Source organism: Dendrobates tinctorius, unplaced genomic scaffold, assembly GCF_039654945.1.
Source record: "Dendrobates tinctorius isolate UK_male_01 unplaced genomic scaffold, ASM3965494v1 ptg000232l, whole genome shotgun sequence".
Classification (NCBI taxonomy): Eukaryota; Metazoa; Chordata; class Amphibia; order Anura; family Dendrobatidae; genus Dendrobates; species Dendrobates tinctorius.
The window spans coordinates 19,282,227-19,296,007 of record NW_027361899.1 but is presented as its reverse complement, the minus strand read 5'-3'; the positions used below and the strand labels follow the sequence as shown (position 1 = coordinate 19,296,007).

General features: G+C 48.1%; 1 protein-coding gene across 1 annotated transcript in view; it reads right to left on the bottom strand.

Moving 5' to 3' along the window:
- Positions 1-530: 530 nt before the first annotated feature.
- Positions 531-13,781, bottom strand: part of CNIH4 (cornichon family member 4) — a 30,283-nt gene continuing 17,032 nt past the window's right edge. Inside the window, exon 5 of the mRNA XM_073556403.1 lies at positions 531-1,316. Coding sequence (XP_073412504.1) covers positions 1,289-1,316 — 28 coding nt within the window. The 3' untranslated portion in view covers positions 531-1,288. The remainder of the gene's footprint in view (positions 1,317-13,781) is intronic.

The window sequence follows — 13,781 nt, the reverse complement described above, 5'->3', positions numbered from 1 at the left end:
GGAGGTCTGTACTCTGCAGTTATAGGGTGTCAGCAGAGAGTTGGTAACTTTTCTAGTCTCAGCAATTGGGGGTGCCCCCACTCTGTAACGTTACAGGGTCTCCAATGTGTGGATGAGTTGCTGCGGTTCGTTCCACGTCTCAATATCACTCATCAGAGATGGAGGAAGAAAGGTCATGGATAGACGGTGCCATCCTGTAATAGCAGCCACCAGGTATCAGTGAGCTCTGCACCACCGGCCAATCTGTCACAGATGACATGGCAAGGGGCCGAAGATTATACACCGGGAAAAAGAGGGGCTGGAAATTAGAGATTAAGACATTTAGCCCAATTCTTTTCTATATATAGTGTATTTTACATTACCATACGCAGGAGGAGCAGAAAGATTCTCTCCATGCGCCACAGATAATGTATACTCATCTGCTTGAAATCTGCTCTCTCTAACCTCATTCAGACAGAACTTTCTGCTACATGTGACTATAACCAGCAGTGGTTCCTACAGTGATGACATGAGACACCGAGAGGCAGACCCCCATGGACAGGTCAACTTTAATGGAAAGCAAATACGACCCCAATCATAACAATACAAAATCACCTTAAGAACCCCAAAATTATTCTCTACAAAGTGCAGCATTGTTCTATTGCTTCATCCACTCCATCGATCGTCAACCTACAGGTCTTCGGCGCTTGCAAAACTGCAACTCCCAACTTGCCACGTTTTGTCATTTTTTGCAACAACGGGAGAGTCAGAAATTCAGTTCTAAAGTCGTGTAAACATCTCTGGGACCGGGATGGTCATTTTTCAGTGCAACCTCCTCAACCCCCTGAATGCTGGTGCGCCATGGAATTCAGTGCTCCAAATAAAAATGGCCAGAAAGAAGTGAAGGTACAAGAAGCCGTCACAATTTATACAAAAAAAAAAAAAAGTAGAGGCACAAACAAACCAACCAATCTGATCACATCTTTCATCTGTCCTAGACTAATGAAAGCTGCATTGTGATTGGCTACTTCAAGAAACTTTTTTTTTTAGTTAACTTTTATACATGAGGCCAATGGACTCGTCACAGATTCCACAAAAAAAACCACAAGGAGTTTTCAACTTTGGGAAAATTATTTTCTTTTTTTAAAAAAAAAAAAAAAAACAGAAAAAAAAAAGATTATGGAGTTCAAATAAAAAAAAAAAAAAATACTGCACACTTCATTGAGTGCCATATCTCATTAACCCTTCTTGTTCTTTCTGGCTCCTCACACGTTTGAAGGTCGTCGAGTGATTTGTGTGTCGATTGATCTCAGTTGTTTATTAGGGCCAAAATCATGCTGAAAAGACAAAATAAAAAGAGTCAAGATTTCATCTCCAGAACTCCTGGCATATCTGTCCCAGGCTATACGGCAAATCCTACACGTGAGCTGTATTCCTGAGGTCATTATATGTGTATGTACAGTGTAAGTGTATTTAAGCACGCACACGCACCTCAGGACTGCAGCTCACCTGTAGGATTTGCCGTATAGCCTGGGACAGAGTCATCTCATTATACAGTTATGGTTTTAATGACAGGTGATGGCTCTATTGTACTGTGGGAGGCCTAAATGAGGCAGCATAACAATACACACACAGTAGGACAAAATTTTTTGATCCACTGCCGATTTTGCAATTTTTATCGTAGGTACACAACCTGTGAGAAGCAAAATCTAAGAATTAAAAAACAGAAGATCACTTTGTATGATTTCTAAATATTTCATGCAATAAAATAATTACATTGTATTTGATCACCTACTAACCAGCAAGAATTCTGGCTCTCAGACCTGTTGGTTTTTCTGTAAGAAGCCTCCTACTCTGCACTCATTACCTGTATTATTTGCAACTGTTTGACCTCATTACCTGTATAAAAGGCACCTGGCCACACTCAATCACACTCCAACCTCTTCACCATGGCCAAGACCAAAGAGCTGTCTAAGGACACCAGGGACAAAATTGTGGAACTGCACATAGCCAGGATGGGCTACAAGACAATAGGCAAACAGACCCAGTGAGCCCCTACTGGTGCTACTCACCAGGTATTACACCTCAATACCCCTCTCCATTTGTCTCCAACGTTGTGTTGTGCTGATTCCTTTGCAGCTGCCTATGTATCCTACTTGCTGACTGTGGGATTCAGTCTATGTTGTGACATGTTACAATTATACTTGTAATTATGGGGTTTTTACCTACACCATATTGCAGGATGGATGCAACTTAAAATTACTGAATTCTTTAACACAAATGTTAACTGCACATAAGTACAAGGAATTTGAGAATGTTGGGAATGTAAGGGTGCTGCAATCCTCTCACCTGATCCTTTACTCAGTCCTATATATTCAGATGCCTCCTAAGGGGGCACGTGTCTCCCTGCAGCATAAGTATCACTGCAGCAAAAGTATCGTGAAGATGCAGGTATTACAACGGCAGGAGTCAGGACCCCACACTATACAGCTGTCTCTTGGGTATGTCTGCTGAGTAAGCACTTCTTATTACTTGTATCTAGCTTTTCTGTTCACCCTCCTACTCCTTCACCATGTTTACATATGCCCTCACAGTGTTTGCTCCTTTAATCCTCACTCTCCTTTGCTATTCCCAAACCCCAGCACCCTCTGACCAAATAACCATCTCCCATTCCCTATTTCCTCCCCACCTAACCTCCTCTGCTGAACTGCTCCTCAATCTCAAATCTGTCCTAATGAAACCTAAAACAAGCTGCCCACTCTCCTCACTACTGGTGACATATCTCCTAATCCTGGACCCCCACAGCTCATAACCCCCATTACTACCCCTTCCTACTGCTCCCTATCTAATAAAAACTACAGCAATCTTTCCAACTTAAAACCCGTGCCATTGACACCCAACCCCCTGCTCCCTCTCTCTGGAGCACTTTGGAATGCCCGCTCCATCTGCAATAAGCTTCATGTGATTCATGACCTCTTTCTCGTAATCTTGCCTTTCTCGGCCTCACAGAAACCTGGCTGACACCCTCTGACACCGCCTCCCCTGGTACGGCAGCCTCCACTTCACCCACACTCCTCGCCCTGGCAACACACACGATGGAGGAGTGGGTCTTCTCCTTTCTTCCAACTGCACCTTTAACCCAATCCCACCTCTTCCCTCCCTAATCCCTCTTTTGAAGTCCACTCTGTCCGCATCTCCCTCCAACCTCCAAGGGGCCATCATATACTGACCTCCAGGCCCGACCACTGCCTTCATTGACCAATTCTCTACCTGGCTTCTTCACTTTCTTTCAACTGACATCCCCACTATCATCATGGGTGACTTCAACATCCCCACTGATACGCTTCAGTCAGCAGCCTCCAAATTCCTGTCTCTTACTTCATCCATTGGACTTACTCAGTGGTCCTCCGCAGCCACCCACACAGACAGACATACACTAGACCTGGTCTTCACCCGTCTCTGCTTCCTATCTAACTTCACAACCTTCCCTCTCCCTCTGACCACCATCTACTCACTTTCTCATCCCTGTCCTCCTCTCCTGGCACCCATGTCCAGCAACATGCGCACCCCCGCAGAAACCTTGCAACCTAGACACCCATGCGTTCTCTGAATATTCTACCACTGGCATCCATATCCTCACTCCAAGACAGAGACAGTGCCACTGCTTTCTACAATGCCACTCTCGCATCAGCTCTTGACACGGTCGCCCCTCTCGTTCATGGCAGAATGCGACGTACCAACAGACAACCCTGGCACAATAACAGCACTAAAAAGCTCTGGCAAGTGTCCAGGGTTGCAGAGCGGTGTTGGAAGAAAACATTCACAAGATGACTTCACTGCATTCAAACAGGCAACACTCGCTTTCAAATCTGCCCTCACCTCTGCTAAACAGGCCTACTTCACAACCCTCGTGTCTTCCCTATCCTACAACCCCAAACAGCTATTCAAAACTTTCAACTCTCTCCTCCGCCCACCACTGCCTCCTCCAACCTCCCTCATCTCTGCCGAGGACTTTGCCACACACTTCAAAAATAAGATTGACCAAACAAGGCAAGTCTTCATCACTCAACCACCACAACCCCTTTGTATACCAGACCAATGCCCAAACTCCATAACCTCCCTCTCCAACATCACTGAAGGGGAGCTTAATTGTCTCCTCTCCAAATCGCACCTCACGACCTGTGCACTTGACCCCATCCCATCCCACCTTATCCCCAACCTCACCACCACACTTATCCCATCCCTAACCCACCTCTTCAGCCTATCGCCAACGTCTGGTACCTTCCCTTCTGCTTTTAAACATGTCACAATCACGCCTATCCTTAAAAAGCCAACCCTCGACCCTACCGCTATGTCCAGCTATCGCCCAATATCGTTGCTCCCATTCGCTTCCAAACTCCTGGAACAGCACGTCCATGCTGAACTTTCCTCCCACCTATCGTCTAACTTGCTCTTTGACAATCTACAATCTGGTTTCCGCCCCCATCACTCCACTGAGACAGCCCTGACCAAAATTACTAACGACCTACTTACAGCCAAATCAAATGGACAATATACTCCTGCTTCTAGACCTGTCCTCTGCATTGGAAGAAAACATATGCAAGATAATGTCACTGCATTCAAACAGGCAACGAGCGCTTTCAAATCTGCCCTTACCTCTGCTAAGCAGGCCTACTTCACAACCCTTGTATATTCCCTATCTTACAACCACAAACAGTTATTCAAAACTTAACTCCCTCCTCTGCCCACCACTGTCCCCTCCAACCTCCCTCATCTCTGCGGAGGACTTTGCCACCCACATCAAAAATAAGATCCTAATAAGGCAAGTTTTTATTGTTCAACCACCACAACCCCTTTGGTCTGGTATACAATGCCCACACCCCCCCTAACCTCTCTGTCCAACATCACTGAAGGGGAGATTGTCTCATCTCCAAATCACATCTCACTACTTGTGCACTAAACCCCATTCCATCCCACCTCCTCCCCAGCCTCACCACCATTCTTATCCCATCCCTAACCCATGTCTTCAACCTATCACTAACTTCTGGTACCTTCCCTTCTGCTTTCAAACATGCCACAATCGCGACTATCCTTAAAAAGCCAACCCTCGACCCAACCGCTATGTCCAGCTATCGCCCAATATCGTTGCTCCCATTCGCTTCCAAACTCCTGGAACAGCACGTCCATGCTGAACTTTCCTCCCACCTATCGTCTAACTTGCTCTTTGACAATCTACAATCTGGTTTCCGCCCCCATCACTCCACTGAGACAGCCCTGACCAAAATTACTAACGACCTACTTACAGCCAAATCAAATGGACAATACTCTATACTCCTGCTTCTAGACCTGTCCTCTGCTTTCGACACAGTAGACCACTGCCTCCTACTACAGTTCCTCTCCTCCTTTGGCATCAAAGACCTCGCCCTATCCTGGATCTCATACCTTTCCAACCGCACATTCAGCGTCTACCACTCCCACACCACCTCCTCATCCCACCCTCTCTCTGTTGGAGTCCCCCAAGGCTCTGTTCTAGGACCCCTACTCTTCTCAATTTATACCCTTCGCCTGGGATAACTCAAAGTACCATGGATTCTAGTACCATCTTTATGCTGGCGACACTCAGATCTACCCCTCTGCTGCCCAGAATCCCGGAGTGTCTATCAGCCATATCCTCCTCTCACTTCCTCAAGCTCAATGTGGACAAATCTGAACTCCTCATCTTTCCTCCATCTCACAGATCTTCCTTACCTGATCTATCACAATTAACGACCACGACCACGACCAGCTCTACCCTCGCCTACTGTATTATCACCCATCCCTTGAAGATTGTGAGCCCTCGCGGGCAGGGTCCTCTCTCCTCCTGTACCAGTTATGACTTGTATTGTTTAAGATTATTGTACTTGTTTTTATGTATACCCCCCTCACATGTAAAGCGCCATGGAATAAATGGCGCTATAACAATAAATAATAATAATAATAATAATAATAATTAACGACATCACGTTTCCCCAGCACCGGAAGTCGGCTGCCTCGGAGTAACCCTCGACTCTGCCCTGTCCTTACCGCACATCCAAGCTCTTTCTACCTCCTGACGCTTCCAGCTCAAAAATATTTCCAGAATCCGTCCTTTCCTCAACCCTCAATCTACTAAAATGCTTGTGCACGCCCTCATCATCTCCCAATTAGACTACTGCAACATCCTTTTCTGTGGCCTCCCTGCTAACACCTTCACATCTCTCCAGTCCATGCTTAACTCTGCTGCCCGACTAATTCATCTCTCTCCTCGCTACTCCTCCGCAAATCTCTTTACTGGCTCCCATTCCCTCAGTGTACCTGACCTACAAGGCCATCTATAACCTGTCTCCTCCATATGTCCCTGAACTAATCTCCCGATACATTCCCGCACGTAATCTCCGGTCCTCCCAAGACCTCCTTCTCTCCTCCACACTTATTCATTCCTCACCCAACCGCTTCCAAGACTTCTCCCGAATAGCCCCCATCCTCTGGAATTCCCTGCCCCAACATGTCCGACTATCAACCACATTTGGATCCTTCAGACGGAACCTGAAAACCCACCTCTTCAATAAAGCCTACAGCGACCCAGCTGCCTCCTCACCACTACCGGAGATATCACCTCAACCAACACTGGAGCTGCTGCAACCCCCCAACCTACTGTCTCCTTCCCAACCATCCTGTAGCATGTAAGCCCAAAAGAGCAGCGTCCTCTCCCCTCTGTATCAGTCTGTCATTGTAAGTTTACAGTAAGTGATATCTGTAATTTGTATGTAACCCCTTCTCATGTACAGCACCAAGGAATCAATGGTGCTATATAAATAATGGTGGGCTCCTGGAAATACAATTACCAGTAGGAGTGATTTCTACTTTTCCAGGAAGTCCCTCATGACAGCACCACCAGGAGAAATACCAAATACGTGGCTTCTAGGGCAAGACCACTGCCTAAAGGACACTGCTTCCATAAGCTTACTATTGGCCCGATATGTCCAGCTTGTAATATTTACAGAAGGTGTTTATGCTAGACCAGGTTGTGGCCCTACAGGTCTGGTCCACTGAGGCTCCTGCCCGGTCAGCCCAAGAAGTGGAGATTGCTTGCGTTGGATGTGCTTTAATGCCCTCTGGTGGAGTGCTCCCTTCTGATTCATATGCCACGGAAATAGTGAATGTGATCCATCTGGATAATGTCGCTTTTGAGGTCTTCTTGCGTGAGAACTGAACGAAGAGGTGAGTCTTGTCTCCAAGCTTCCTTGGCTTTCACGTAACGTAGAACCGACCGTCCTACATCCAGTGAATGAAAATTTCTCTTTCATTCCTTGGGTTGTGGGAAAAGGAAGGTAGAATGATCCACTGGTTTAGGTTTACACTGGATATCACCTTCGGAAGAATAGTTGGGTCAAGATTAAGCAAGCACTACACGATCCTCTAGAATATGAAGATGGGGATCCCTCACTGACAGGGCTTGGATCTCCAACTTTCTTTGCTGAAGTGACTACGATCAGGAATCTCATCTTCTTGGAAACTAGTTTGAAGTTGATGTTTTCCTGGGTTTTAAAAGGTTTAGATTTATAAAAAGGTACAATACTTTCCTGACGGGTTTTTTTTATGGAGAAGAGACTGAACAGTGTACCTGGACGATTTCTGAATAGGGTACTGGAATGACTGCTCCAGTCGATATCAAATCCCTGACGTCCCCCATAAGAGTATTTTTAGGGAGGTTGGAGATTAGGGGACGGTTAGACAAAACTTTTCCGGAGAGGGCTGAGTAAATTGTATCCTGTAGCCTTCCCCAACAGTATGTAGAATCCACTAATTCACTGAGATGGCATGGCATGGCCTGGCCTGGCCTGCCCCCCCCCCCCCCCCAGAAAAATCGAAGACTGCCCCCCTACAACCCTGGCCTCAAGGTCTTTCTGGTGGGCCTGAACTAAACTGGGTGCCTCTACCCTTACCTCCCTTGGGGTAGCTCCAACTTCCCGTTTTCACTTTCTCTTTGAATTCTTGTCTTTGGGACAGACGGGACCTCCAAAAAGAAGGTTGTCTCTTCGGCCTCTTCCTCTGGGAAACCTTTTATGTTGCCAGAAGACCTTTCTAGCATCTCGTCTAACAGGGGTCCGAATACCGGTAACTCTGAAGACGGGATGGAGCATAACTTGCTTTCCGAATTACTATCTTTCAACCAGGTTTTTAACCAGATGGCCCTCCTAGCTAAGATTGAAAGTATGTTGTTTCTGGCTGCAAACCCTGAACGCTGTTGCCTTTGTTAGGATGAGGTTGAGACGTTAATTTGTCAATCCATAAGCACATGGACCTAGCTACGGAGGTGGCAGCTATGTTGGCTTTGATGATGGCAGCTGATGCCTCCCAGGCTCTTCTTACAAACCCTTTTGCTTTTCTATCCATGGCATCCCGGAGACATGAGTCTTCAAAGAGGATTGAAGTCTTACTTGCCACTCAAGAAATGGTAATGGCAATTTTTGGTTCTATTCACAAACCTTGACTTCCTCTGGATCAAAGGATAGACGGGCTCTGAAGTCTCTGGGAATGACAAGTCTCTTTTCTGCATCTTCTTATTCCTCCATGATCATGTCCCTGATCTGTTTGTTGACTAGGAACACTGTTCCTCTGAGCTCTCAGTACAAACATCTCGTCCTGTATTGAGTGAGCCACCCGAGTCTCCTCAACTTTCATGTTATTCCATACTGCAAGTAATAAATAATCAGTGTTCTCAGATGAGAAATACTTTTTTTTTTATCTCCTCTGAGGGGATCTGAGGCACAACTGTTATGAATGAGTCACCGGAGGAGAAAACAAAAATACAAGCTAAGTCCAGAAAACCGGAGAGGTTGGTAGCTATCGGATTGCAGACCCCTGATCCTATACACCACAACTAACAGTAGCCGTGGGGCGTTCCTACGGTGCCCTAGACCCCTCGTCACAGCCGAAGAACTACATAAGCCTAAAGAAGGAAAGGGGAAATCTAAACTGCCCCAGAGCAGACCCCAAAGCAATAGACAGCCCCCAACATGTATTGTCGGTGAAAAACAGATGAAAACACAAACACAGATAGAAAGACAGGCTGAGCAAACGATGGGGCCCAACTAACTAGATAGGACAGGACAGAAAAGATGCTGGCTGCAATCCGCAAAAAACCCTACCAAAAATGTCCCAACCGTCTGATAGGGAAAAAGGCCCTGAAGTCACTAGACTTCAAAATCACTATATCAGCACTCAGGTATATTCTGAAAACAGAGCAAAGAGATCAACTGATCAGAGACAAAAATGGAATTCAGCCAGTCCCAACCAGGGCAGGCTGATCACAAACACTAAGGAAACCAGACAAAATCTCATGGAATAATAGCAGGGCAAAAAACTTAGCTTTTAGTAGACAGGAACTAAACTGGATGCAAGAGCTCAGAGCAGAAAGGATCACCAGCAGCCCTGCAGGGCGTTGGCTGCCTTATATCCACTCAGAAATTCCAGATGTCCAATCACACTCCGCCCGTTCAGATGACAGGTTCTTCCCATCCCAATCAATTTCACTACCTCTCTTCACCAGCAGAGGGAGTTCATCAGGCATCAAAGGTGAAGGGGAGAATGAACTCAAAACACACAACCTCGTCACCTTCCAGATCCTGGTCAGAATATGAAGAACCCTCTTCTTCTGACGATTCCTCCATTTCTCATCTAGCTCGCTTATGATGGGATTGTGATGTACAATGCCCGAAGATATGTTTTCTGTTGCAATGTGCTAACAAATCCTCCATCCTAGGACATTGTAAACTGTCAGTAGTAGGAATTCTTTCCCCCCAGGTTTTATCAACCCTGCCACTTCCTCTGGAAGAGCAGGAATGTTAATTAGCTAGACCATCTTCCTCACACCATTTGGCTTCTCTCAGCTGAAAGAGAAAAAAAGTGCGGGAACTAAACTCTTTGTTTGAAACCAGGAGTTTGAATAAAACAATAAGGGATTGTCCCGCGAAAACCATACCCAGCAGAAATATAAAAATCATATTTCTGCGATCCGAGCAGACCCAGCTTCGCTGTGGTGCCTGTTGCAAAACTCTCGGATGTCCAGAACCTGAGATATGATTTGCGCCCAAATGGACGGTCATATCGCATAGATGTTTGATGTTTTCTTGATGGGCTCATTACGCTGGGAAACATGATACCACTGATGAGTCCATACCAGCTTCTCCCATAAAGTTATAGCTAATCTAAGTTTTGTAGCCAAAACATAACTTGGATAAGAGAGGTGGGATCAACCCAGAATGCACCTCTCTGTGATGTCACATAGGAAAGTCTATAAGGCATTTCCTGGGCAAACCAGCTCAGAACAGCTCAAGTCGTCGTGCTAGAAGGACCCCAATGAGCGGAGAAGTGCAGCTCCGCCTCCACCCACCTTAGCCGCATGGTCTGCCTACGGAACAATATGGAACTGTGAGTGTAATCTCTTTGTTTTCTCCACTTTTATTTTATACCTGTACTGTACATATTTTATGTCTCAATTTTATAGCAACTTTTATCTGTAATCACTGTCCTCTTTCGGAAAATGAAATTATTTAGATCTGTCTCCATGCTCTAAGAATCGAACTATACGCCTTTGATAGATAATCGCTACTAATTCAAGGGGTTTGCCACGGACCCTCTTAATTTAACACTGTGAATTAAGTAACCGTGACTGGTGGCAGCGCGTTGTGTACGGCTATTACGGCTTGCTGGCAGTCTAGAAGGGTCTTATATTGCTGAGTAAGGGGCTTCAGCCACAGCATTGATAATTCCCTTACTGCAGAAGCCTAATTGCCGGTTCACAACAGGCAGCCCGTCCGGCGACTAATTATCCTAGGTGCAGTTCCCTGACTGACCTGAGGGTAAGGGGGGCGCCGGAGAGCTGCGAGTTCCAAAGTGGAACTGAGAAAGTGGGATATACATAAATCCCCGCAGTACTTGGAAGATTGATAGCAGTGGTGGGGCATCCAAATTAAACTCCCCCTGTGGCAAATTGTAGAGCGAGATTAGCTTGCTGGATATTTTTGGTCACATGGTGCCAGTGTTGGGATAACTAAGATAAGCCCCACTGCGCCTGTGATAGCCGTGTGCCGGCATTGTGTCACGCCCCTCCGTCCGCTGATACACCCGTGTCAGTGGTGGGACTGTGACATAGTGGTGACACAGGGTCCGCTGTCCGTCGCGTTTTGGTGGCAGCGGGACTCCCGTTAGTGTCGCCCGTAAGTGGACGAACGGCGGTGGGCTGTTCGTCACATATTGGTGGCAGCGCGGTGGGATAATCCTAGAGCATTAGTGATTTGGTTTGAGCAATCATTCCTCTCACTAAAAACCTGCACGGTTCCTGCGGGAATCCTGCATCATAGGTTTTGGAGAACAGACTCAGTGGTTACTAGTCCTGAGACATTAGTGTGTACTTGCAAGTATCCCCCTCCCGTTTCTTCGTTTTTCTTTTTCTATCTTTTATTTGGCAACCATGGCGGCAAAAGGAGAACCTTGGTACACCCGGCAGACAAAGGAAGTTCTTGCTGCGTTATGCACGTACCAAGGCCTTGACGCCACGAACAAAAACAGAGCTCAAATGATCGCGGCTCTAGTGCAGCTGGACAACGACCAGAATCCAGCGAGCGCAGAAGTTGGCCCAAGTTGCAATGGGGCTGCAGCAGAGGCTCCACTCCTGAGCGCTGGCCCCACATTCAACCAGAACGGGGTGGACCCCTATCTGCAAATGGCCTTGGACGAACTCCCCGCCGAAGACAGTGATGGGCGGGTGAGGCTGATCCAGCAAGCTCGAGAGAGAGCAGAGCAGCGAGCCGAGCGCCAGGCGGAGAGAGCTGAGCGCCAAGCTGAGGCTGAGAGAGCCGAGCGCCAGGCGCAGAGGGCCCATGAACTGGAGGTACTCCAGCGGGGTGGGAATGCCCTCACAGCCCGAAGCCGTGAGCCCAGCAGCGTCCAGACTCCTAAACCCCGGCCAGAGCATTTTCCCGTGATGGAAAAGGACGGGGACTTGGACACATTTCTGCGAGCCTTTGAGAAAGCCTGCAGACAGTACCAGCTGCCTAGAGACCAATGGGCAAGGTACTTGACCCCAGGGCTAAAAGGCAAAGCCCTGGAGGCATTTGCTTCTCTTCCGCCAGAAGCCGATGATGACTATGACGCCATAAAGCAGGCGCTGATCGCCAAATACCGGCTGACACCTGAGGTATACCGAAAGAAGTTCCGACACCTCCAACGTGGCCCACACGATAGCTACAGTGATGTGGTGCAAGGACTCAGGACCCACTTTGACCAGTGGATCCATGGACTGTCCGTTGAAACCTTTGAGCAGCTACGGGACCTGATGATCAAAGACCAGTTCCTGCATCTCTGCCCAGCTGAGGTCCTACAGTTCATCCTGGACCGCGAACCAACGAACGCGGACAAAGCGGCGCAGATCGCCGACAACCACGAGGCCAACCGTAAGCCCGAGACGCGGAGGCCAGTCGCCACCAGCTGGAAAGGGGGTAAGCCAGCAACCAACCCCAATGCCCCAGCTAGCCGTCCCTCCGGAGGCCCTGTCCCTGTTGCCAACAACAGGCCGGCTACTGACAGTCGCCTGTGTCACCACTGCCAGCGGCCTGGTCACTTCTTTTACACCTGTCCGAACAGGCCGAAGAACCCCCCAGCCAAGGCCCCCGGGCCCAATGCCTCTGTTCTTTTGGTGGGAGGTGTGGTTGGGAGGGCTGACGACAACGTTCAACCTGTTCAGGTGGGGGCCCGTCATGCTACAGGCCTCAAGGACACCGGGGCTGAACGAACCCTCATCCGTCCTGGACTGGCGGCCCCTGAAGAGTTTGTTGAGGGGAAAACCCTGACTGTCACCGGGATTGGAGGCACCCGTTGTCCCTTGCCAGTGGCACGAGTTTTTCTTGACTGGGGTGCCGGGAGCGGGTTGAGGGAGGTGGGAGTGTCTGAAAACCTGCCCACTGATGTTTTATTGGGGACTGACTTGGGGAGGATGGTTGCATACTATGTCCCTGACACCCTTCCCCAAACTGATAATAAGGGTAACGTTAACCCTGATGATGTTGATGATGGGAAACTGAATGTGTTACCTGCTAATGCCTTGATGAGTAATGATGCAACTAACAACCATTCTTTCCCCAGGTATGATGCTGATGCTGATGTGAATGTACCAAAGCAAACTGATAACCATTCTTCTCCTAGGAAGGATGATGATGATGTTGATGTATCTGTGCCGACTGAACCCGTTAACCCTTTCTTTGAAGCGGTAGATGTGTCCACAGGTACCGAAGTGCTCAGCCCCGTCACTCTGCGGAGTGAGACGGCTGAGGAACCCCTGGCAGGAGTAAGCAACGGTGCTCAAGGAAATGGGGAGGTGCATGGGGACCATGAGGAAGGTAATGCCATGCAGCTGACCAGTGCCACCGAGGAAGGTAACTGGCCCATAAGTAGCACTGCTCCTAAAGTGTTGGGGGTGGATGGGGAGGTAGAGCCCAGGGCAGCACCAGCTGGTGGGTCTGAAGAAATCCCCAGGGAGACAGCATACATAGCAGCTGTCACACGCAGTCAGAGTGCCCAGATCGCAGGTAACGCACTGTCTTCTGGACCCTCTGCTGCTACAGGAGAGACTGAACCAGAGGTGAACCCAGAGCCGGTTCCAGAGGGTCCCAGTAAAGGAGGTACCCTGACGTCACTTCTGGCAGCCTCCAGCATGGAGTTCCAGGCTGCTCTGCACTCAGATGCCAGCCTGGAGAAATTGAGAGGTCTCGCCGAGACGCCCA